Source organism: Neolamprologus multifasciatus, chromosome 7 (genome assembly GCF_963576455.1).
Source record: "Neolamprologus multifasciatus chromosome 7, fNeoMul1.2, whole genome shotgun sequence".
Taxonomy (NCBI): domain Eukaryota; kingdom Metazoa; phylum Chordata; class Actinopteri; order Cichliformes; family Cichlidae; genus Neolamprologus; species Neolamprologus multifasciatus.
Window position 1 is genome coordinate 10,022,539 of NC_140445.1, and position 27,484 is coordinate 10,050,022.

At 38.7% G+C, this 27,484-nt stretch overlaps 1 protein-coding gene across 1 annotated transcript; it reads left to right on the forward strand.

The window, feature by feature from the left end:
- The first annotated feature begins 2,753 nt into the window (after window positions 1-2,753).
- On the forward strand, window positions 2,754-27,352 carry mapkap1 (MAPK associated protein 1). The gene is made up of 12 exons (XM_085166779.1): window positions 2,754-2,947; window positions 4,797-5,275; window positions 12,162-12,251; window positions 13,761-13,909; window positions 14,580-14,752; window positions 14,870-15,046; window positions 17,693-17,802; window positions 18,839-18,946; window positions 19,837-19,977; window positions 20,704-20,841; window positions 21,258-21,355; window positions 23,147-27,352. The coding sequence occupies exons 2-12, from the start codon at window positions 4,993-4,995 to the stop codon at window positions 23,267-23,269; spliced, it is 1,590 nt and encodes a 529-aa protein (XP_085022905.1). The 5' UTR covers window positions 2,754-2,947; window positions 4,797-4,992; the 3' UTR covers window positions 23,270-27,352.
- The last annotated feature ends 132 nt before the right edge of the window (window positions 27,353-27,484 follow it).

Here is a 27,484-nt window from a genome sequence, read left to right on the forward strand (position 1 = left end):
ATATATTTCTTTTTTAAATTCCTGTCTCCTTCAAAAATGTAAAAATATCAGCAAAAACTATATGCCCTGAGTCTCTTTGAAAGAATTCCCTTATCCTTAAATTATTTTTGTTATTATTAAGATTACTCATTAATACTTCTACCTCAGGAGTGTTTAAGGACACTGTTAGACATCTGCCTTACCACCACATATTTTAATTACAGCAAGGGTTTTACAGAAAAAAACATGGATGTGCCATTGGCTCCTCGGTGTCACCTATTGTAGCCAACCTTTACATGGGGGAAGTGAAAAGGTTTTTTTTTCTTTTTTCTTTTCTTTTTTTAAAGTACACCAAACCCTGTCTAATGGTGTATTTTTACCCAGGGAATCACAGTATTTTCTCCAATAATCATGATCCTTCTAACCTGTGCTTGTTTCTTTTTGTAGTTTATTAGATTTTGGGAACATTTCTTTTAATCTTTTGAAAGCTTTATCCTGTTGTTTAATTGCAAATGTACATTTTTGTGTCCACCATGCAACAAATCCCAAAAGGTTGATTCTTTTCATCTGGGCATAGTGTTTTCAAACCAGAAACCTTGGATTGTTATAGGTGACCGAGTTGATCATACAGACAATTGGTACACCCTACACCCTGTTTATGCATCTTCAGTAAACCATACAGACTTGGTGTAGATTCCCCTGGTATGAGATGTGGTATGAGATCCAGTCAATAGCAGTTTCTTGTTCTAACTGCTTGAGACAATCTATCACCCTCTTCCTGTAACCACTTCCTGGGTCTCGTTTCAGGAGCTCATAAGTATTTTTGTCACTGAGCAGTGACAACATTTTCTCATAATAGTCTTTCTGGTGCACAACCGTGCACCTACCCTTGTCTGCCAGATAATGTTATTGTCATTATAAGTGATGTGAGTGCCTTCCTCCCCTCCATGTTGATTGGAGATGCTGGGGGCTTAGCATTGCTGAAACAGGCTCAAACTTTCGTCTGTAGTCCAACTTACTTACCTGGATGATTGAGCATGTTATTATAGCTATTGTATTTTGATAACTGTTTAGGTATTCAGATAACTATTATTATTTTTTAGACACAGAAGAAGCTTCAATTAGTACACCCAGTTATGGAAAACAAAGTGGGGTAATTGCTGCAGTTTAGAACAGGTTTTTGTTTCCCAAGGATCCCAGGGTCGATGTTGTCCGGGGCATAGAGCCACAGAAGGTCTTCAGGAGTGGGCCCCTCAATCCAAAAGACCTGAGCCCCTGCAGCAGGTACAGCCTGCTCTGTCCTTTCTTGAAGTAGTCCAGTATCCATGTTGTGAGATGATGGTCCACTTCTGAATTCTCCAGTTTGTCCTTAAGGACTGTGGGAATAATGTTAAAGGTACTGGAGAAATAAAAGAACATGATTCTCACAGTGCTCCCAGCAGTCTCCAGGTGAGAGAGGGAACGATGTAGGAGGAGAGTGACAGCATCATCCACTCCAATGCCAAGTTGGCAGGCAAACTGAAGTTGGTTCAGTGATGAGCTCACCAGGGGCTGAAGCTGAGCCAGGACCAACTGATCCAGGGTCTTCATCAGGTAGGATGTCAGAGCTACCGGCCTGTAGCCTTTGAAGTTCTTGGGACGTGGAGTCTTTGGCACTGGTACAGCACAAGAGGTTTTCCAGAGCTGTTGAACTCTCCCCAGTCTCAGGCTCAGTTCAAAGATGTGCTCCATCACCCCATACAGTTGATCTGCGCAGGACCTGACAACCCTTGAGGTGATGCTATCTGATGCAACACCAAAACCTCCGCCCCAGAGGGCGGACCCTGGGAGCACACCAACAGACACTCTCATGGAACATGACAAATACACACATTATACAGCTTATACGGCATTCTCTTAAAATTATGCATGGATTAATAAATTAAGCACTTTATTTTCTTTAGCAGGCTTGACGAAATCGATAATTGTACTCACATCTCTTTAATGACTTTTTGGAAGAATTTAAACATACCTTCAATCATCCTTGCACAGAGGAGGATGCAGCCAAATGCTTATTAAATTATTCCAGCAACAACACTTCTGAGCTGATGTAGCTGGGAAGGGTCTGATTAACACAATGTAAAAGCGACAGATGCAAATAATGGCATGTTTATATCGTGGCTCGTTGGAGCATTTCCTTGCGGCTTGTCCATCTCCACTAAATGCTGCCTGCAATACTGTGCAGTTAACACTGTCCAATCGATATCAGTGCAGAACAAAACGTAATGAACTCTTTCACCATAGGCTCCCCTAGCCTTTGAGCCAATTGTCCAATTACTTTTGGTGTCTTTAAAAAAAGGGTGGCACATTTTAAGGACCTGAATCTCCTGAACTTTTCATTACAGTTTAAAAGTGGATACCCTCAGATGAAAGGTGAGATTCTACATATTATGTCCATGTCAATTATATAACAATAATTGGAATATGTTTCAGTAAACAGGTTAAAAGAAAACACAGTTTCCAAATATATATGGACCTAATTTTAGGTCGAAGCACATAAAATGCCCTCCCTGACTGTCGGGTATATCTTTTACAATTATAATTATAACTAAATTATAATTAATTATAATTTAGTATAATGTTAGACTTAATCAAATTAAGTCACATGATATTTTCATAAACAGTTATATTTTAATAAAAGCGTAATAAGGATAAAAATGTTGCAAAATATGTCGATGACTGACGCTTTCTGTGAAAACGAAATCTTTTTTTTCTTTTATCACGAAGTAACGGAACCGGAAGTATAGCCGGGTTGGTTGTGGGTTGGTTGTTAGGCAGAGCATACCAGGTTGAGTTGGTTTGTGTTTGTATTATGACTTTAATGTGGAACATTAGTCGTGATGAACAGAGTTTCTGACTCTATTATGATCATGCTTGTATAATATGGAGAATGGTGGATGTTTCTTTCCCTTGGCGGATAAATCTAAAGGTAAGACGTCGTCTTAAACAAGGGAGGTGCAACCAAATGCTGGTCGCGTTAGCTTAAATGAGCTTGCAAGCTACTAGATTGAACCGCTTCTGGTGAAATATTTTTCCAATCCTGATACTGAAAATAAACATTTTTGCCACTCTAAGCAGGTGGACTGTGGTTTAAAAAAGTATTACTTTGAAGTCAGCCGGCTACGATGGTTAGCAAAAAAGACAATAGCTACATCACCTATCATTAAAAACAGCTACGATGAATCATTAAGTGAGGTGTTTGTTGCAGGTATCAAACAGTATCACTTGGCATTACACGCCATAACACATTTCGCTTTAGAGAAAAAGACCCTTAAGCTGTCAGCAAGGACAAACCTGACAATACACTACAGCTTTTCATTAGTTGCAGTTAGCGTCGTCTAGAAGCTCTTTGCAATAACTGAATCTTCTAATGTAAGATTAGGCCCGCCGCATACAATTTGAACTATTCAAAACCTAACAATATTTTATTAATGTTTGACGTTTGTTTACTAAAGTTACAAAAAAATCTTGGTGCTCTGGTCCTGATCCTTTATTGGACGTGTTAACGTTGGTATCTCATTCAACCTAGTTTGAGTGTGGGGTTGTTTTGGCCTGGCTTACAGCTCTTATTTACATGTTGAAATTATCAACATCTTTATGTTCAGTGTTAATATCACGGACATTCAAACTTCAGTTTTTGTTTATTGGTATCAAAGTTCAAACCCATTTAAAGAGATTATTGGCAAAATGACAATCTTTGTTTTAACTGTTGAGACTTTTAAAGCCTCTTCAGCCAAGCTGAGGCCTATACTGTAAAGCAGGAGTTGGGTAAACTATGTGTGTTCAGTATATTTAGGGTATCTCTCCATTGTCTGGATTCACTTATCCCAAAATTGACGATCAGGATAACCAATCACACAAAGCTGGTTATCAAGTCACTGTGTTAACGAAGGGTCTCCCCTGTGCATTCACACGAAATGTGTGGCATTGGCAGACATCTGACCAATCACAAAATAGGCGTTTCAGGAATCATGTAACTCTTCTTCTGTAGAAAATTATCCCTGTGAGTGCTACCTATACTTTAGAGATGTTATCAAATTGCAATAAAAATCTTTATCATAAAAATATACCAGTAAAATGCATCACTGTTTTTAAAAATGACGAGAAAATTCTTTACTTAATCTGGTGATTTGGCGCAAACAATAATAATTTTAATTCTACTTAACAGTTTTATCACTGAGTGGGATTTTGCTGCCATTGATGATTTTTAAGGCAGCAGCTGCACATTAGAGCTCTACATCTTTAAAATAGATCCATTTAAACATTAAAGTTTACTGTCCCACATCAAACAGCTAGCTGTGTCCTCAACTTTTGATCGGGTGTAAAACAGCCTGTTTCAGTTTAAGTGTTGTTTTCAATAAAATGCATGCTCAAAAGAAATGTTTTGTCTCACTCCCATTCCTTCTTGTTGCATGTTTGCATCCAACCATGCAAAATATATATATAAAAAAAACCCAACCTCTTTTGCCCATTTTTCAAGTGGTCTTAAACTTTTGATCTGGACTGTATAAAGAACAAAAACAAAAGATTGTATAAAATACAATATTAGTCCCTTAAAAGCAAATACTGCCCAGAGAGTGAGCTGCCTTGGCAGAGGTTTGCTTCTTGTTTTAGTTTATTGTATTTATTTATTTAAACTGTGAAAGTTGGAAGTTAAAGTGGGCTTTGGGATGTGTGAATTGAGCTTATAGTTTTTAAATATATCAGTTTTAAAAGTTTGAGCTGAAATCTTACTTCTAGACTGCAACATGTAATAACATTTTCTTTGCTCTCCTTAGGGACTACTTTGCCTACCTTGGACCTGAAAAAATAGTCATCAAAAGATGGAAAAGGTGACACCTCTCTTGTCATCAGTCAGAGCTGTAACACTCTCAAACAGAGACTGATAAGAAAAGAAAAGGAACCCTTTGACATACAGGCAAGAGGGTGAGAAAATTTCTAAAGCGAAAAGACACACTTAGCCAAACAGAGGAAATGGCATTCTTGGACAATCCGGCCATTATCCTGGCTCACATCAGACAATCTCATGTGACCAGTGATGATACAGGAATGTGTGAGATGGTGCTAATAGATCAGGATGTTGATCTTGAGAAGTGCCAGCTTTCTCTGGTGCCTGGTAGCAGCTTTGGGTCAACTGGGTCAGGCCTCCTGAATGAGGGGGGCAGTAGTGTGACAGACAGTCATCCCTGTGACCTCTCTCAGTCTATGGACATCACCTCCAGCTGGGACTTTGGCATTCGTCGGCGCTCCAACACAGGTAAACTCATCTTCAAACTTTAGCTTGTTAGTTGGGCCAGCTTTCTGTCAGACCTCCCCCTGTCATTATGGTGGGAGGCAGCCAGAAAGCCTGTTCTGCTGCTGTTTGAAGGGGTTTTGTGTGGCTAATCAGGGCCAGTGGTTTCACTGAGTTAAATTGTGTGCAGCGCATGTGAAAAGCTTGGGATTACACTGTGGTTCATTGTGCATTTAAATAATATATATGATGTGACATATTGCATTAAATATTTTTATGGAGATGACAAATGACACAGCAAAATGAATAATCATTGACTATGTGTCACCGGGCTTCGGTGTGCTCCAAAATCAAGTGCCTACTTTATATAAAACCAAATTTCTGCAAACATTTCCACCATGATGACAAAAAGTGAGGGAAACCCACTACTTCAGCAAATGTGGAATTCATTTTTACATTTTCAGCTTTCATATTGTTGTTGTTCTTTGTCGGTGTTATTACCATTACTACTGTGGCTCCAGTGGATCATGGGCATGAATGTAATAGTAATTTGGCACTTTTAATAATGTCTTTAAACTTCATTTTTCAGGATGGAATGGTGATTCAGCATACGTTTTTAATGACTTACCTAAGACTTGTAGCGAGTTTTACATTGTCATGGACTGAGAGGATGTTGACCAATAAAGAAGCTCAACTGAAATTTGTAGCTGCCCACATGCCCAGGCCAAATGTGGAAAATATCGCTATGGTCAGACAAGACAAAGCTTGAACTATTTGGCTTGCAATCAATTCAGCTCAATTTTATTTATGTAGCACCAGATCACAACAACAGTCGCCTCAAGGCACTTAATATTGTAAGGTAAAGACCTTCCCAATAATAACTTCTAAGAGTTTTAGGTCAGACTACAATAACCTCAGTTTTTATGCGAATTTGGAAGCAGAAAATCAGGTCATCCAGGTCTTTATGTCTGTAAGAAATTCCTGCAGTTTAAATAATTTATGCATATTATCTGGCTTCATGGATAAATAAAGTTAGGTATCCCCGTGGAACTCCATAGTTAACTTTAGTGTGTGAAGAAGACTCCATTTGCATTAACAAATTGGAGTCTGTTAGCTATGATTTAAGCCACTGCACTGCAGTGCCTTTAATTCCTACAGCACGCTCGAATTGCTGTAATATTATATCATGGTCAACAGTATGGAACGCTGCACTGAGGCCAAGGAGGACAAGCACAGAGATGAGTCCACTGTTTGTCCACATTTTTAACCTTCACTGAGCTGCTTCTGGGCTATTATAAGCTCTTAAACTTGACTAAAGCAATTCAAATAAACCATTCCTCTGCAGAGGATCAGTTAGCTGTTTTACAACTACTATGAATTTTTGAAATGAAAGGAAGATTGGAGATTGGCCCATAAAATTAGCTAAGACAGCTGGGTCGGGTTATGGCTTTTTAAGTAACTGTTTAGCTACTGACAGCTTAAAGACCTGTCTTACGTACTCAAGTCATAGAGATAGGTTGATTATGTTTAAGCTTAAAGCATTAATTAATGAAAAATAGTGCTTCTTTGAGTAGTCTTGTAAGAATGGAGTCTAAAAAGCACAATTTTGGCTGCAGTGCTGAAGAGAAACCTAGGGTGGTTCTTCTTCACTCAGTATTGAATAGTAAGATCTTCCAGCTTTACAGAGGGCTTTTTATAGAGCAAAAAACTAATCTTCCAGGCTAAAGTATGATCTTCTAAATGAGTGAGTTGCCATTTCCTCTCCAGCTTATGAGTTATGCTTTAAGGTGTGTGTTTGAAAGTAAAAGGATGTGTGTTTTGAGGAGAAAAGATGAGGCTTTTAGACCCAAGCACTGTTCCAACAATACTTGTTTCATTAAATTAAGTCATTAAAAATATAAACTGTACAATCAGTCCACAGTGGAAAAAGAACAGTCCATCCATTTGGACTGATCTATTTTCTGCTAGGTCTAGGCTACCCCTGTAACCAAGGCGTCCCTTTACCTGACCACCTCCTCTAACTCTTCTGGAAGGAGTATACCAAGACGCTGCCAAGCCAGCTAATCTCTGGGGCATACGTCTCCCTTCGGGCCAGACATGCTTTGGACACCTCCTCTCAGAGCCTTCCAAGAGACCTGAATGCCTGAACAAGCTCAAGTGTCACCTTTCAATGTGGAAGAGCAGCGGCTCCACTGCAAGCCCCTCTCAAGTGGCCGAGCTCTTCAGTCTATATGCAAGGCTGAAGCTCTGCTCTGCCATGATTCATGAACAAGATTGTGAGATATTTGAAGCCCCCCACTTGGGGTGGTAATTTATTCCTGTGCAAGAGTGGGCTGAGCAGGGAAAACATTACCTAGGCTGCTTTTGTGCTTATGTTTGACTAATGGTGTATCATCGTATTGCTGTAATGCAAGAATATTCCACTATAATACTGCTACTCCTGGCATCTTGTGGCAGTATATTCACACTGCGAATGACATGGTTGCCATCAATGACAATAGCTCATTGGAAAGAAATGACTAAGCTATCCTTAACTTTGTTTGCAGTAATAAATACTGCTGCCTTAAAACTGCTCTCACAGATGAAGTTCTTTCTTTTTTGTTTGTTTGTTTGTTTTTTTGACTTGATACAAAAAACCAACCCCCTAAAAAAAGTTTTCATTCTCAGTTTCAAAATTGCTGTATTTCTACTGTTAAAAATTACATTCAGAACTATAAACAAGACCAGAATTTAATAGAATAATTCACCATTTAGATTTGATTTTCCTAAAGCACATGCTCTGTTTTTGCTTGCCATTTAATTACTGTTAAGCAATTAAATTGCAAGCACCCACCAGTATTTTACACTCTTAGTGCAAAACGATGATGGTGCCCTCCTAACGTATAGAAAGCATCTCTACTTGTGCTTCCAAAACAACTTTGACCCAACAGAAAAAAAGGACTTCAGGGCTGGGGCTGTTCTGCAGAGTCCAGTAATGGGATGCAGGCAGTAGATCTTCTGCATCCCATGGGTGAATGGTTGGGCTTGTTGCTGGATGTCTTAGTTAATCTTAATGGGATATGGGATGAGGACCTCGGGAGTTTTGGAGGGTAGAATGACTCGAAATAATGCTGCGAAGGGTGCTTGGTCTCCAGTGTTGTCTATGCTGGGACATCAGAATCCAAAATTGTTAAAATAATCTATGTAATTAACTTCATTTGACAGTGGTATTCTTTTTGTTGCTGATTGGCTCATCAGGGATATCCTCAGCTGAGACTCTATATGCCATGGAAAAAGACTATCTGGCTTAACAGACCTCACTAACCCACGAGTCTTGCCACCCACCAGAATACAGACTTGGTTGTGTCATGTTCTTCTATTATCCCCATAATCCTAAAGTTTGGTGTTATAATCTAATCTAATCAGTCATCAATTGAGGGTGTTGGTGTACTATATTGTTTGTTTTGTAAAAATTGTCTATAGTGAGGTTAAAGTGAGTTTGCAACTACTTTCAGAAATTTTATTTGGAAGGAAAAGTTGGTTTTGGTGGAAGAGGGAGTCCAAAGGTAGACATTGTCTCCTTTTGGCTCCCTTGTATTAGGTTTTGCAGAGTGACTGGGATGATTTTTGGGTTGTGGGTAGAAAGCTGCAATCCTCTGAGACTTTCAGACTTGACACTGGATACTGACCTCTTGTGGCTCTCATCAGGACTTCACCAAGATAGCTGTGACAAACCAGTGGCTGCTGGTAAGACATGGATTAACAACCATGCAAGTTTTATTTTATGCTAGCCCTTTTTGAACTGCTATACTTATTTGTGTACACGACTGTATTTAAAGGGTTGGTCATATTATTAAAAAGATTTACATGCCAGATAGTCAGTGTAGCTTCATGAAAACTGGTCTTTTTCTTTAAAGGCTCAATTAGTGGTACTCTATATGGACAAAAGAAGTGAGTCACATCTCTTAATTTTTTAATTCAGGGGTATAAAATTAAGCACCTAGTCATTCTGAAAGCCTTTAAATATTTTTTAGAGAAATGGGTCATTCTAAAGAGCTCACTTAATTGGTTCTCAGCATGGTACTGATATACCACCCTTCCAACATTTATTACCACAATTATTGTGGACTGTTGAGCTGCCTTGGCTTACCTTGGACATAAATTGATCTCTACTGTACTAACAACAAAGGAGCTTACCCTGCGCTCATGTTAGACTACCACTCTTTGTTCTTACTACTCAGAAACAGACCACTTACAGAAAGGGACAAACTGTAACTAAGATGGTTACAGTCTGGCCAAAATTGGCTGAGTCTACCCTCAAGTGCTGTTTTGCCAGTACTGATTGGAATCCGTATCATCACGAAGCTACCCAGGGTTCCCACACAGAAATAGAAGTATATCCCTCCTCAGTATAAAAAGTTGCATAGTCTGTCACAATATAGAACTTAATAGACGTATACCCAAATCAGAAAACTTTGAATAAAGTTTGGATAAAGGATGACATTTGTCTTTTGCTGATAGACATACCTTGCATTTAGATTTGGCGGCACTCAAGCCCACAGATGCAGGTACAAAAGAGCGCTGCAAAGCAAAACTATACATGACAAATTGATAATGCCCTCCTATAACACAATCACCTACGGAGCCCGTGGCAAAGAATACGTGCAATAACTGATCACATGAGCACAGACAGTTCCCCTGTTGTTCATAATGCTTCACTCCCTGATGTATTAAACCATTTCTATGCCAATTTTGACAGACTCGATACAGAGACTCCCATCAAAACCCTGCCACCACCAGATGGCCATGTACCTCTGCCCTCTGAGGTCAGGTCCTCCCTAAATAGAGTGAATTAACACAAAGCTGCTGGCCCTGACGGTATACCAAACCCCATGATCAGAGCATGTGGCAGTAAGCTGGCTGAGGTGTTTATTAACATCTTTAACTTGTCCTCAAATGCTTACAAGTCGACGACCCTTATCCTATGCCTAAACAACTACCACTAACTTGCCTGAACGACTACCTCCCTTTAGCCCTTACTCCTACTGTAATGAAGTACTCTGAGAGACTTGTGTTTAAATATATTAAAGCCACCACTACCATTCTCGACCATCATCTCTTTGCCTATCATTTCAGCAGGTTAATGGAGAGTACTGTCTTCACTGTACTATTTATTGGCTGCTGTGGCTCAGGAGGTACAGTGGGTTATGTACTAGTTAGAAGGGTGGTGGATCAGTTCTCCAGCTAGTCCAGTCTTGGGAAAGATCCTGAATCCCCAAGTTGTCCACGATGCAGTCATCAGAGTGCGACTGTTAGAAAGTTAAACATTCGTGGATATAAAGGTGGTTTTTTTTTTTGTTTTTGTTTTGATTTTTTAATTTAACCTCTGTTTAACTAGGAAGATCCCATTTTGATTAAAAACCCTTGAAACCTTTCAAGGGAGACCTGGCCAAGATTGGCAGCAGCAAGTATCACGCAGTTACAAAAATGACACAATTAAACACACGCAACAACAACAAAACACACATATACAAAAATGCAAATAAAATTTAATTAAAATGACAAGCAATCTAATTGAAACAGTTGCATGTTATGGATTAAAAGCACTTAATGAAAATAATTTTGTCATTTTCCAGTCATTCTGCAGCTCGTTCCAAGCCAAGGGTGCTAAATGGACAAAAGCTCTTTTGCTAAGTTCAGTTTGCAAATGAAACAGAAAGCAACAAGTAATCTTGTGGATGAAGAGTATAACGACCAGCATGTTTGACTGCAAGGAGGGAACATATATAGAAGGCAGCAATCCAATTATTGCCTTACATATAAAGCTATATCAATAAGAGTTAAAGGTTCTATCAATGTGTGAGAGACTTGTGATAAAAAGCTCAGAGTAAAAACGTGCTATAGAAGTAGAAGTAAATTTACTTCACTTTGCCCTTAAACACTACTTAATGATTATATGTCCGTACCATTACTACCTCTTTCCTTTCTAAGCTGGTCATGAAATTATTTCACCTTGTCCAGCAAATGCAGAGAAAACCCGGTTTTCATCAACTGCAGAAACTGAACAGGCAACAAGCTTTAAATTCCTTAATCTATGTCATTTTCTATAGATACACCTTCTGTCTGATACAAAAATGTCAATAATCCCCACACTTTCTGAGGAGGTTGAAAAATACCTTGGTAGCATCTCCTACTGCACTGTACAAAGCATTATAACATCTTGTATAACAGTGTGGTATGGTAACTAGGCGACCGTTGGTCAAAGGGCCCTGCAGTGGGTAGTAAAAGCAGCTGAGCACACTGTTAATAGTGTAACTGTCAGCAACTTGTCATCAAAGACATCTAAAAGTGTTGCATCCGACATGAGTGTAACGCTATCTCTGACCATATTTCGTAAGTATTTTATCAAATGGATTCTATTAAACACACATTCATACACTATATTATACACAATGACTGAATCTGAAACTGTGATATACCGCCACTTCAGCAATAACAGACTAGCAATAAGTTACTAATCCTATATTTTATATACATCTTATTCTATATTTTATTGTATGATATTGTAATGCATTTGAATTTCCCTTCTTTTTAAATCTTTTATCTTATTCTGTGTTTTATGTTACTTTGCTTTCTGCACAATAACATACAACAACATATTGCAAATTTCATTATACCAGCTATGCTTGTTACATGTGTAATAAAATGGTAAAGTCAACTGAATCAAACTTTTGGAGAGCAATGATATCCTCTGTGGTTGGAAATAATGACTGTTCAATGATCTACATTCTATAGAATCAGTTGTTTACAGGAATTTACAATAATTTTCATGATGTGTCGTAAATGATGATCTGTTGTCTGTATAACTAAGTTTTAGTGACTCTGTTTTTGTATGCAAAAAGGTTAATGACCAGCTGTCCTTTCTTTGTAGCCCAAAGACTTGAAAGACTAAGAAAAGAACGACAGAACCAAATCAAATGCAAAAACATTCAGTGGAAAGAGAGGGCATCCTCCCAGTCAGGTACTGTTCCTTGTCATTTCTAAATACCTTTACTTTTTAAAATTGCACATTTTACAAACTTTGTAACACCATGTTTTACAAACGTTGTTTTTGCTGGTCATTTATATCCCTTAATGTCATTCTGATTACGTAGTTTGCTGAGGATCTGCATGTTCAAATGATTTTGTCTAAAATATGACGTCAAATATTCTGTTGCCACAGGGCACAGACCACTTCATTAGTAATATATACTGAAGCATTTATAGAAGAGTATGTTAACATTTTAAGTAATCAAAAATGAAAATCTGTCTTTATTGAACCTGAATCAGTAACTGAACCAGTGAAGTGAATGGCACTTCTATACAGTGGTGTGAAAAAGTGTTTACTTCTTTCCTGATTTCCATTTTTTTGTATGTCACACTTAAATGTTTCAGATCATCAAACAAATAACACAACACAGATAACACAAGTAAACAAAATACAGTTTCTAAATGAATGTGTTTATGGCAGAGTTCTAAGACAAAAACCACTGCTAAGCAAAAGGAACATAAAGACTTGTCTCAGTTTTGCCAGAAAACATCGTGACAATCCCCAAGACCTTTGGCTAAGCGCTCTGTGGACTGACTAGACAAAAGTTGAACTTTTTGGAAGGTGTGTGTCCTATTACAGGGTGGTGGATCAAAAAGTCATACAGAATTTCAGAAAAGGAACTTCATACCAACAGTAAAATATCATGGTGATGTGATAGTCTTGGACTGTCTTGCTGCTTCAGGACCCATAAAACTTGCTGTGGTAAATGAACCATGAATTCTGCTCTCTACCAAAACATCCTGAAGGAGAATGTCTGGCTAATTGTTCCATGAACTCAGGCTGAAGCACAATTAGGTTCTGCAGCAGGACTTTAATCTAAAACACAACAGCAAGTCCACCTTGCTGTTGTGAAGACTTTGGAGTGGCCTGATTCCAACCGAGATTTGGTGGCCATAAAAAGGTGGTTCATGCTCGAAAACCCTCCAGTGTGGCTTTATTACAACCATTCTGCAAAAATGAGTAAGCCAAAATTCCTCCACATTCCTGGAAAAAAATCATTGTCAGTTATTGCAAACATTTGATTGCAGTTGTTGCTGCAAATGCTGTTGTTGTGTGGCCCAACCACTTATTAGGTTTAGGGTGCAATAACTTTTTCACACAGGGTCATGTAGGTTTGGAATTGTTCCCCGCTTAATAATAAAAACCTTCATTTAAAAACTGCATTTTCTGTTTACTTCGGTTATCTTTGTCTAAGATTGAAATTTGTTTGATGATCTGAAACATTTAAGTGTGACAAACATACCAAAAATAGGAAATCGGGAAATGGTCAGATGTTTTTTCACACTGTATCAACACGAGCTGTTTGATAAAATCTCCTGAAATTCTCAGTAAAACCTCTAAGATAATGTGTTTAGATTCAGACACAAAAGCTCTTTAGTTGACAAAACTCCATCAGTATACGTTAACTCTTTTTTTTCTGCTTCTGTGTGTTCTGTCCAGTGGAAGATCTGGGGTCTCTGTTTGAAAAGCGCAACTTTAAAGACAGGCCGCAGACAACTGGTACAAAATCCACTTTGTCGCTGAGGCTTGAGCAGTGTCCCCAGCAGCTCAATAATCCCTTCAATGAATACTCTAAATTTGATGGCAAGGTGAATTATTCAACATTTTATTTAGGTTTATTTGGACATTAAATAATAGGATTTGAATCCAGTTTTGTAGAGTGGGAAAACTTTTGTCTTCAATTTGATTTTCTCCAAGAATTGATAAGCTTTTTCTTTGTATAGGTTTTTCCATATATCATGATAGTCAAGACAGTACTCAATTTTCACCCAATTCAGGGTGAAAATTTTGTTTCTAACTAAATAAGCAGTTATAAATTTTATTGACGTTATTACCCAAATAATCACAACACAGTTTCAATCTAATTGTGTATTTATTTCTCCTTTGGCACATGATGGTAGAATGCCACAGTAGAAATAAATAATTTCATTTGTCTGGTAGGACTTATAGGATCAGCTTTGTGTTTTGAAGTCTGCCCCAAAGGCATATGGTGCTTGATAGCACCATATGCCAGCAGGGGAATCTGTGCAGCCACAAAATTGACAGACATACGAACGTGCTTGTGCTAATGATCTAATCTGATGACAAAATGTACATCACTTTGACCCATGCTGACTCTAGCAGCCTTGTGGATGTGGAAACTATAACTTGCCTGTTAGTGTTTATTTGAAAAACAATAAGTTAATATTTGTCTACGTTTTGTCTGTTTATTCGATGTAATTTTTTTTTTTTACTGCACAATCCTCTCTTCACCTTTAGGGCCACATCGGCACCACAGCTACAAAAAAGATAGACGTCTACCTATCAATGCAAATGACTCAGGAGAAAGTACATCCAATGACAGTGGTGACCATCGCCAATGCCCGTGTCCATGACCTCATTGGACTTATCTGTTGGCAATACACAAGCGAGGGACGAGAACCCAAACTCAAGTGAGCACAAAATGGCTAAAAAAAATAAAACTGCTACATTTCACAGGATGTCTTTTTCTTTGTAACACACTTTTCCTGTCTCTCTATATCCAAATCCTTCCACCACATATCCAACAGTGAAAATGTGAATGCTTATTGCCTTCACATTGCTGAAGATGATGGCGAGGTAGACACTGACTTCCCTCCGCTAGACTCCAATGAGCCAATACACAAGTTTGGTTTCAGCACTCTGGCCTTGGTGGAGAAATACTCCTCCCCTGGCATCGCTTCCAGGCAGTCACTGTTTGTTAGAATGTAAGTATGAAATGAGTGATATATCACTTATAACAACAAATGGTGGAAAGCTGATAGAGTTGTCTAATTATAGATACTTACACAAGTCTTGCTAGGACTAAGATAATGATTTCCATCTATGAATAAAACTACATTGTTGGGACAGCACAAAATGACATAAACAACCAGTTTGGCTCTGTAGGTTCACAGTCATCCAGGTCATGGTAGCCTTAAGAGCTAAACAGGAAGGCAACTGGACTTTAAGTTTTTTGTTTGTTTGTTTGTTTTGTTTTGTTTTGGTTTTTGTTGAGACGATTCACCTCTCAAACAAGAGGCTTTAAAAGTTGACAGCCAATGTATTTAAACAGTAGTTGGGTTGTCTCATAGGAGGTGATTATTGACCCACTATTAATCATGTGCATAATCACATAAGTTGTGAAAAAAGGCATGGGTCATTAGCATCAGGATTTTGGGTAAAACCACTGTGAGACCTTGTCTTGTCCTGTCATGTGACCTATCAAGGTCACCTAACGCAACTTGAGTTTAGAACAACAGTTAGCATCCCCTTTTTAGCTGGTGGCATGGTGATGTTTTGTTCTTTATTTAGAGATTTAATGACCTTTTCTTCAATTGTGATGTTGGATGGAGATGGTCTTGCACTGGAGAGGATAGCTGAAAGCTTCATCCTGATTTCCTCCGGTTGTTAGCAACAGAAACAACAATAAGCATTATTAAACTATGAGGAGATTCACTATGGGCAGCTGCTGTGGAGTTATGGTAGAAATGAGACCTTTAGCTAGCACATCCTTTTCAGGGTTCACAGTAAAAAGAACCCACTCCTTATCATACAAAATGACTACACTCCTCAGTGACAGCAATATTTATGAAGTCTTAAGATGAGACACCACAAGCAACTTAAAAAAAAAGAAGAAATTAATCAGTTGGCTACAACAGCCTGAAAGGGAAAAAGCCATTGTCTACATTTGCCCCATCAATGCTATACCCTGTACATATGGATTTCCGAAGATCCATAAAGGAGTCCCACATCTTGCGTTAGGTGATCTCAGTAGGTCAGAGTTCTTGAAAGAGTAGTTGTAAAACAGCTAAGTGATCATCTACAGAAAAATGGTTTATTTGAAGTGATTCAGTCAGCTTTCAGAGCTCATCATAATACAGAAACAGCTTTGGTGAAGGTTACAAATTATCTTTTTATGGCCTCTGACAGTGGACTCATCTGTGTTTGTTCTGCTAGACCTCAGTGCAGCATTCAATACTGTTGACCATAATAATGTATCACAGCAATTAGAGCATGCTGTAGGTATTAAAGGTACTTCAGCATTTTGAATCATATCATATCTAATAGACTAATTTGTTTATGTAAACAGGAAGTCCTCTTCACACACTAAAGTTAATTATGGAGTTCCACAGGGTTCTGTGCTAGGACTAATTCCGTTTACATTATGCATGCTTCCCTTTGGCAGTATCATTAAAAGATATATATTGATATCCAACTTGAAGGAATGGCTTAAAGATCTGAAGACCTGGATAACCACTAATTTTCTGTTCACAAATTTATATAATACTGAGGTTATTGTACTTAGCCCTAAAAGTCTTTGAAATATGGTATCTAACCAGATGCCGACTCTGGATGGCATTACCTCGGCCTCGAGCAACACTGTGAGGAATCTTAGACCCCCCCCCCCCTTTTTTTTCCTTTTTTTTGGTAATATGAGCATGTCATTCAATGCTTATATTAATCATGTCTTAGAGTGATGCTGACTTCTTTGAATTCTAAGCTGGGCTACTGTAATTTCTTATTATCAGGATGTCCTATAAACTGATGTAAAAATCAGCTAATCCAAAATGCTGCAGTAGGAATACTGACGGGGACTAAAAAGAGAGAACATATTTTTTCCTATGTGGGCTTCCCTTCATTGGCTCCCTGTTAAATCCAGAATCAAATTTAAAATCCTTCACCTCATACAAGGTCCTGAGTAAACAGGCCCCATCTTAACCTAATAATCTAATCACACCAATTAAGCCCTTTGCTCTCAGACTGCAAACGTACTTGTTGTTCCTAGAGTATTTAAAAGAAGAATGGGACGTAGAGTATTAACTTCCAGGCCCCTTTTCTGTGGAATCAGCTTCAAATTTGTATTTGGGAGATGGACGCCCTGCCTGATTTGGCGCTATATAAATAAAAAGGCATTTAAATGTTTCCAGTATTAAACGATGTTAGGGTGTGCACAAGTAAATTTTTACAGGCTGATTATTTTGTGCTGCATTAAAATAAATATTTGTCAACAGGAAGGCATTTGTATACAACAGTAATAATGTTTAATTGCTAAAAGTAAGGTCTATGATAATAATTTCTCCAAAAACTATTTAAAGTAAAATGTTCCAAATAAAGTAGTTGAGATTAAAAATACATGAGGTGGCTATTCAAAACAAACAACATATTGAAGCTTCCTGCTGTTTGCAAATTGAAAGCAGAACACAGTAGATTATTTATTCAGATTACAATCTTGTCTTCGTGTCTTCAGCTTAGCAGTTTGTGCTAGCACAAAAAGCAGTACTCTGATACTCGGATCTTATTGCTATGAAACAATCAGAACCATTAAATGTTGCTCAATGCATTCTTAATTATTTTCTATTTTTCTACTTTAGAAATGCTGCTCATGGTTTTTCTCTAATTCCGGTGGACAATTTGAAGGTGACTATGAAGGAAATTCTCCAGAAAGCTCTCAAGAAGAGGAAAGGTTCACAGAAAGGCTCGGGTAATGATGTTTGCACCATTTATTCCCTTCTCTCTTTAATGCAAGGAAGACAGTGTGCTGTATTTTTATGATCTGTTAATCATAAAGAGACAGTGTGCTGTCTTCCTTGAATTATCCATAAATATAATCCATATCCATAAATATAATCTCTTTTGGATACATTGGGCATAATTCTACATCTTTGTATTTTGTGTCTGAAAATAGTTTTTGGCATGTTTTACTATATACCTCACATTGCTAGATAAGGAGTGATTAACCTACAGACTGCCTAGATTGTAACTTGACTTTCCACCCCGAGTGCCTTGTACAGATACAGGCCCTTAGCAAGCTATGGGTGGCAGTTATGATAGCTGAGTGTCAGCCATTTTCCAGTCACTTCCCAGATGCTGAGAGTCCTCCCTCCTTCTCCTGGGACATCGCCGTAATTTTATTAACTATGTTTGATCTAAAGAAGTCAAACCAAAGATGGTTCACATTACAGGAATTCGGAGGAGACAAAGGGAATGGCTAGAAATTTAATAATACATAGAATATCTTGGATCTTAAAAGGGAAGTTTGGTGGAGTAGAGCTGCAGTGACCCAAATGACACTGGTCTCTAATTAGTGACAGCAACCAGTGGCTGTAGAGCCTAAAACGTTTCACTTTGAAACTCACCTTCTAAAATATGATTTTGACACATGAATGAATATGAATTTGACACATGAGATACGCAGACTTCAGGAGGAGTTACAGTATCTGATTAGTCTGAAGGTCACGGGCAAAGGAGGATCCCAGATTATTTTGGATATGCTTCTTTTTTAAAAAAATATATATATTTATATATCTACAGTTCCAGTTGTTACCAGTAGCTTTCCTATTAGTTAACATTTCATTCTACTTGAACAACTGCAGCACAGTCATACAGTTACTCTGGCACTAGTTTGAAAGTAACAACTAAAAACAAGACCCAAGTTGTTAAAAAATAACTTTTTCATAAGAGTTTTGCAATGAAGTTGTCAGTGCTGTGTTGATGTAAATACTCTTCTTCTCAAACAGGGCCCTTGTATCGTCTCGAGAAGCAGACCGAGCCAAATGTAGCAGTAGACCTGGACTCCTCACTGGAGAGCCAGAGTACCCTGGAATTTTGCCTGGTCAGAGAAAACAGTAAGTGATCTTACAATGACTGTTGTCATGAGACCTCTAGACAGCAAACCTCTTGCATGGACTAAGTAAGGTACATAAAAAAAGTTATTATGTTTGGAAAGATAAGTGTCTGGACTTCTTTAAGTTTCTTGACGACATTTCACCTCTCATCTGAGAAGCTTCTTCAGCTGGCTTCTACACACCTTGGCTTGTGTGATTAGGCAGAGGACCCGAAGAGGGTCCATATCCCTTTCGGGGACATTCCCAAATAGGGCTTAAAATCTGGGACTCTCCACCAATTGCTCTTAGAACTGAAGAAGCTTCTCGGATGAGAAGACCTCTTCAAGAAACTTAAAGAAGTCCTGACGCATATTCTTGATGCCAGAATATGTCAGGTGTGTTGTACAGCTTGCTTTATGTCCTTTCATATGATATAGTACTCGATATGGTTTCTTTAAAAAGAATTTCACGGCCAACTTTGACCTTGGCACTAAGAGGAAGGTTGAGGTCAGACACTTAGCCAACCTAGGTACTCATTATCCCCAAGTCATACTATACTGTGAATTTTAAAGTCAATTCATTAAAAAATACAAAATGTAAACTGATTTTCAGATTTGGTGTGATCTTGATGTTGACCCAATTTTCAGCTAAATTAAAATACCTGGAGTTGGTGTGACCTTGACCCAGTTATTACCAAAATGAAATCAGCTGGAGCTATTATTGTTATCTACTATCCCACAGAATAAAAAAATGATATTTTGAAAAATGTGGACGCTAGACTGCAAACAAACAAACAAACCAATTACATATTTCCTTCCTTCTGGAAGAGCAACATCAAAGTTTTAGTATAGCCCTTGCCCTTCAGGGGTAGTTGCACTTTCTGAGTGCTCTTGTTTTCTTTCTGTCTTCAGGCTCCAGAGGTGAGGAGAGTTCAGAGGAAGACCCTCCTATTGACATCACCACAGTCCAAGACATGTTGAGCAGTCATCACTACAAGTCCTTCAAGATCAGCATGATTCACAAACTGCGTTTCACCACAGATGTCCAGCTAGGTACAAACTGCTTGATGCACGTTATCTGCTTACAATTTGTATTTTTAATTAAATTCTTTGTGTGCAGCTTACAAAGATTTTTTTAATGGATGTTTTATGATTATTAATAATTGAAATACAATGGGTCCCTATTTCTTGACAAAGAATGATGCATCTCATTTTTAGTGATTTTTGAATAGCAGCTGTATTGGCACCTGTATTTTTTTAAACAATGAATTTTTTTAAAAAAAAAGCAGCTTTTTTTTTTCTTTTGAAATTCATTGTTTAAACTTGTAATAAAACAGTTTTTAAAGAACAGTCGAAACAACTAGAGGTAACAAATAAAAAACAAACAAATGGATTGAAAGAATTTATTGCAATTATGCAAGTATGCATAGCAGCTCCTCAATGTGAAGATGAAGATGCTCAGGTGGATGGTGGGCTTAACCGGCCTGGATTGTGTGACGAATGAAGGTGTTTGACTTGGAGTTGCCCCAATCGAAAAAAGAGATGAGGGAAGCGTTCCTACGGTGGTATGGACATGTCATGCGCGCTGAGGAGAATTTGGTGTCAAGAACAGCCCTCTGACTCGACCCTGGAAGCCGACGACCACGAGGAAGACTGAAAAACAAAAAACTAAAATTAAAAAATGCGTGGCTACCACAGCATTCTGCAGCGCCAACAGTGAATGTGTATCATGTATGAAATACATTGACCATCATGTTTTACATATGGGTATCTCATCAGGGATTTCAGGAGAAAAACTGGAGATTGATCCGGTCACCAATCAGAAAGCCAGTACTAAGTTCTGGATTCGGCAGAAACCCATTTCCATTGACTCGGACCACCTTTGTGCTTGTGACCTTGTGGAGGAAAGAAGCCCTAGTGAGTGGAGCACAGAAACATTAGGTCACCCTGCACATGTCAACACAATATTCATGTAACTTTCGTTACCTTTAAGGTTTATTTTGCTTTTATCCATTTATCTACATCTACACTACTCAAAAATTAAAGGAACATTGAGTTCCTTATCCCAAAAGTCAGTTAAACTTCTGGTATATTGATCTGGTCAATTTAAGTAGCTTACGGGGTTATTGATGCATTTCAGCTGTTTTGGTGTTAATGAAATTAATGAAAGGTGCACTAGAAGGCACACACGCCAAATCATACTGACATTCTTGTTGACATTCAAATGGTTTCATCTCCTGCTCCTATCCTGCAGTCAGCCCAGAATGGTTGTTGGACAAGTTTGTTGTATCATTTTTGTCTAATGAAACATGTGTTTCCTTTTTGTTTTACAGGTCATGCAATATTTAAACTCACTTATCTCAGCAATCATGACTACAAGCCTCTCTACTTTGAGTCTGATGCTGCTACTGTCAATGAAATAGTGCTGAAGGTGAGTTTGAGCTGAATGTCTGTGCTGGAACACATTTCTGTGAGGACAAAGATTTAACAGTTTTGATTTAGTTAGTTATTCTAATACCTGCTAAATATGGCAAAGCAGCAGTGGCAAAAGAGACTAAGCAGATCAGAACAATCTCTGCTATGTTAAAAGAACGAGTGTTTACGCAAGTACAGTTTAATGTACGTATTTCCCTTGATGATTTTCCTTTTGTTGGTCAGCTTTGATTAGATTGCAGTACCCTTCAACTCATTAAAACGACTGCATCGTTTTTATTTTTAGATTTCATCAGAACGATGGAAAGTAGCTCTGTTCCAATGTGGCACCATCAAATGTGAATGTACACCATGAGTACAAAGAGACTCGCATGTCTGTAGTTGCTGATGTGTGACACTCTTTGCAGAGATGCTGCACACAGGCAGTGCTTCGGAATATCATGTTTCATGATCCAACAGGACAAAACTAAAACTTATATCCTCATGCAGTCGGTGAAATGGCTCAACAAGGTCCTTGCCAGTGTGCTCAAATGGAACATCCATTAATAGGAAAGGGCATAAAGGTGACTTTGGAAAGGCTTGTTGGTGCTATTTAACATTCTGAGCAGGATACACACAAGCAGTGCTCTCTTCAGATACCCAGCCACTAGAATTGGGTCATAGTTTGGTCCAAAGTTTTAGTATACCACAATTATTTCCCACCAAAAACTGTTCCTCTTCAGTGCGAGTGTCAGGACTCAGTTGATAAAGTCTGTCCCTTATCTCTCCTGTATCTTTTGTGCTATGGACACTACATATTCATAGCTCTTGTTAGTACACCTCCAAACATTGCTCTACCAACCTATTAAACCTGGGTCAGTCAACTAGGAGCTATTTCTGTTCATTTTGCCTGTGTTTTATGTCCACTAATCACCGTGGGATATTTGTAAACGTCACCATGTACGCTTCAACCCACTCTGCTTCCGCCAAAGCCCTAGGGCAAACCAGGTTCTGTTAAATCAGCATCTGTGTACAGCTCGAGTCAATCAATGCCGGTTGTGTTATAAGGCTGACCACATGGATCAGGTGGCTGTCTGCATTTCCAACACTCCTGGACTGATGTGTGCATGGCTTCCTAAGAGCTGGAAGAAGTGCTTGTAACCTGTAGGTTCTGAGGAGTGAAATGCATGAATAAAGGGTTAACGAGAGTGCCGTTTGGTAGCTTTGGTTGGGTTGATGAGGCAGCAGATAGTTTTCTCTTTGGTGCTGGCGCTGATTCCTGCAACTTTCAGCCTTTTAGCATAGGCAAAGGGTCAGTCCTCTGCTTCCAGCCTGAAGCAAGGGAGAAATAGCTGAACCAGTCCAGCAGATCTGTCCTTGAAAGTAAATGTTTACTATGACTGCCTGTATCCTTTCCATCTTGTTCGTGCAGTTTGTGACTATCAAACTGTGTGATTGTTGGGATTTGAAGAAATGAGAGCAAATTATGCGCTTTTGTTTTATGCCGCTAGAAACAAAGTGCTTTAAGATACAATTTTAAAATGGATTCTTTGCTAAGTTGTTATGTGACACTGTTTAATCCCCTGAGTTTGAAACACCTTCAGATAATACTGAAGACCAGTTATTAAAAAAAGAAAGAAAGAAACAGCAGAAAGTCTGGATCCTTGGAAAGGAGATGTAAAGAAAAAAGGGGTGGCTCAATAATTTTTCACAGTACTGTAGTGCAGTGTTTGAAATGCAAATGAATGCATCACACAAATCTTTTAAGTCAATTCATAATTAACGCCAGTTTTTCCCAATTTTTTTTCAGGTAAACTACATCTTGGAGTCCCGGGCCAGCACCTCCCGTGCTGATTACTTTGCCCAGAAACAGCGAAAACTGAGCCGCCGGACCAGCTTCAGTTTCCAGAAGGAGAAGAAGACTGGGCAATAGACGGGCTCCTCTGCCACCTGTCAGTTCATTCTCTATATATAGCCTTGTATATGGAGAGCATCAACCTAAATCTACAATCCCTATAAAGAAGACTGGCAGAAATGTGACAAAGATGAAAATGAGAGGAAGAGAGCAATGGTTAGAAAATGGTCCTGTAGGATGTATGTCTGCTTCAGCAGAGCAAGGTGGAAGTTTCTGAAACTTCACCAGTGTCAAGTCATTCTTTTTCTAACATTGAAAAAAAGACTTGTTTTGGCTGTTGTGTTTTTGTGTTTTTGTTTTTTTTTTTTTTTTTTAACTTTTTGTTCATTCATTGCCTCTGAATCTAAGCTCTGTCCTCCAGGATGGATATGTAGAGCTTCAACAAGTTGGCAATGTGCACCAAAAAAATCAAAGCTACAGACTGTATTATAGCTTTTGCCATCCTCATCTAACAGATTTAACACAATGTGAAAATAAAGGTTTCACATTTTTAATGTATTGTACAGAGATATTTTTTATTTAGGAAATGAAAAGGTGTCTCTGGACTGTGTTGTTGGGTTTATCAGTCTAACATTTCAGGCATATATTTAAAAAAAAAAAGTTTTAATAGCAAATATTCTTCATGCTTTTAGAAGATCAAACACTTTTAGAAATAAAAAAAAATGGTTAATTTGAAATTTTTAAAGGGATAAATGGACTGGTTCTTATCTGTGCACTCAAAGCGCTTTATACAACTTGCCTCATTCATCTGTACAAGCACTTTTTTTCTCTGGTTTTTCTGCTGAAGTGCTTTTTATCTAACATTCAGATACATTCATACTTTGATGGATGCATCAGAGAGCAACTCAGGGTTAGTATTTTGCCCAAGGCTACTTGGCATGCAGTAGGAAGTCCACCCTTTTCCAGCGAAGCACCATGGCCTCAGATTTGGAGGCGCTGATTCTTATTCCCACCGCTTCACACTTGGCCGTGGACCACTTTAGTGCAAGCTAGAGGCGATCACCCGATGAAGGCAACAGAGCCGTGTCATCTGCGAAAAGCAGAGATGACCACCCAAGTGAAAGCCTTCGAGCACTTGACTACGCCTAGAAATTCTCTCCATAAAAATTCCGTCCATGCAGCCCAATTTCAACACTGTTAACAGGAAAAGGCAGAACCAGGCTTGGGGTGGGGCAGCCATCTACTGCAAATGGTTGAGGGTGAGGGGAGGGAGACGAAGCAAAAGTCACATTGAAGAGATCCAGAGATTAATAATGATTAATCATTAAATGTGTGGTGTATAAACGCATTGTGGAAAAAAAGGTGAGTGAAGTAAAAAAAAAAAAGAATCATGGGAAACGGCCAGTAGCCTAGCAGCACAACTAAGAGATGATTCACGCTTGCATAATCCAGCCCTAAATATATGATTTATCAGAAAGAACATTTTTAAGCTTAATCTTAAAAGTATAGAAGTCGTCTGTCACCTGAATCCAAACTTGGAAGCTGGTCTTACAGAAGACTTCAGCCTTCTAGTATCGTAGGAATCACAAAATTCTGTACTGTGAGGTTTTAAGATGGAGCCTGGTTACTCAGGACCGATTTTAAATTTGATTCTGGATTTAACAGGGAGCCACTGAAGAGAACTTGGTATGGGAGAAACATGCTCCTTTTAGTCCCTTTCAGTGTTTTTACTGTAGTATTTTGGATCAACTGAAGGCTTTTCAGGGAGTTTTTAGGACATCCTGATAGTAACAAATTACAATAGTCCAGGATAGATGTAATAAATGCAGGAATGTTTTTTCAGGATCACTTAAGACTCAATGTTTCTAATTTTAGAGATACTGTGAACGTACAAAACGAGCAGTGTTACATACAGTAAAACGAGTATTGAACACGTCACCAATTTTCATTATGACAGTTCTCACCAACAAAGGCTCTTTTTCAAGTATTAATTACATTTCAGTAAGCATGTTCAATACTTTTCCCTGTGTAATTTGTCATTATTAGACATAATTTATGGACATTTTTGGTGTGATTACTTTGCATGTGTAGATTGGATTGTTTTATTGCGTTCAATACTTCTTTTACCTGTTGTATTTGTAATATGTGTATCAAAGGACACATCCTGTTCAAAACTGACTTCCAGGACTCCTCACAGTGCTACTGGAGGCCATCCAGGGTAAGTATCTAGTTAGACACCATGTTTCTAGGATTTTTAGAACCAGGTACCATATGAATTTAGAAGCAGAAAATTAGAAGTCATTATTAGTGGTAAGACTACAAAGCTGAAGGGATTAGGAACAACAGAAATCAGCCACAAAGTGGTAGGCCCTTTAAAAATGGGGTCAGCAGATGCTGAAGTGCATAGTGTGCAGAGGTAACCAACTTTCCGTAGTCACTACAGATAAACTCGAGAACAGTTCATAAAGTGCTTCATTAAATGGTTTCCATGAACGAGTAGCTGAATCCAAGCCATACGTCACCAAACATAATGCAAACAAGTGTCGGACGCAGTAAATGGACTGATTCTTATATATTGCTATTCCTGGCGTACTCAAAGCACTCTATACAACATGCCACATACACCAGCACTGTCTTCTGTGCTGTTAAGTGCTTACTGACTATCATTCACACTCCGATAAGAAGAGCAACGGAGAGCAACTTGGGGTTAATATCTTGCCCAAGGATATTTGGCATGCAAAATAGGGGGAGACAGGGATCGAACAACCAATCAGTTGATGACCTGCTCTATCTCCTGAGCTACACCCACCCCAAAGTGTAAAGCATACCACGACTGGACTCTAGATCAGTGGAGACATTATCCCTGGAGTGACAAATCATGCTTCTAAGTCTGTCAATCTGATTGATGAGTCTGGGTTTGGCAGTCGCCAGGAGAACAGTACTTGTCTGCTGCATAGTGCCAAATGTAAAGTTTGGTGGAGGGAGGATTATGGCGTGTGTTTTTTCCTTTCCTTTTCAGTGGTTCCACTGAAAGGAACTCTTAATGCTTCAACATGCTAAGACACTTTGTTTGAACTTTGTGAGAACTGTTTGGAAATGGTCACTTCCTGTTCCAACATGACTGCGCACCAGTGCACAAAGCAACGCCCATAAGACATGGTTCAACAAGTTAGGTATGGAAGGACTGTTGACTGACCTCAACCCAACAGAACACCTTTGGGATGAGTTAAAGTGGAGACTGTAAGCCAGATCTTCATTAGTGTCTGACATCGCAAATATACTTCAGGAAAAACTGTTAACAGTTCCCATAAATACGTGGTTGAAACTTTTGGAAAGTCTTCCCAGAAGAGTTGAACGTGCAACACCTGCATTAAAAAAAAAAAAAAAAAAAAGGGACATCACACTCAAGTTCATACGCATTTCAACCAAGTTACCATATTCTCTGCAAATATTAGCAACTGTGCGGTAAAATATAATGCAGATGGCAATGTATATGTACAAGGTGAGCTGGAAAATGGTAAGCTTAATCTTTTTTTTTTCAAATCAAACAATCTTGGATTCCATTTTGCCAAGTCAAGTTGATAACCTGTTACAGGCAGTTTGGTGTCTGCGCCTCTTGCAGCTTAAGCTTTAAATTCTCTTTTTCGTTTATTGTGGCTGAAATATCTGGATTTGTCTATTAGGTGATAAATTGTAATCTTTGGCTCTCTTCCACAGCGTGTCTTTTGTCCTGTCTTCCTTCTCTCACTCCAGCTGGTTGCAGCAGCTGGCTGTCCCTCCCTGAGCCTGGTTCTGCTGGAGGTTTCTTCCTGTTAAAAGGGAGTTTTTCCCCCCACTGTCACAAAGTGCTTGCTCATAGGGGGTCATATGAATGGTGGGTTTTTCCCTGTATGTATTATTGTAAGGTTTACCTTACAAAAAGTGGCAGTTAATTCTTCCTGTTGTTGTTGCTGTCTGTGTTTATTGTGCTATGGTGTGTTGATTTCTGTGCATTCCTGTATTATCCTTCTGTGTTACACATTTCAATGTTTTTTTTCCTCGCTACCTAGCCTGACCTGTCTCCCCAATGTGATGTTTGTGTATTGCATGTACGGTCGGCAAGGTCTGTCATCTCGGTTGTGGGCAAAAGACCTGCAACTGACAAATAAAGGCTATCTCATCTCTCATCTCATCTCTCATCTCATATCTCATATCTCATCTCTCATCTCTCATCTCTCATCTCTCATCTCATCTCATCTCCTTAACTAGGTTAGTTAACAAAAACAGGATAACTGATAACAGAATAGCTGATCA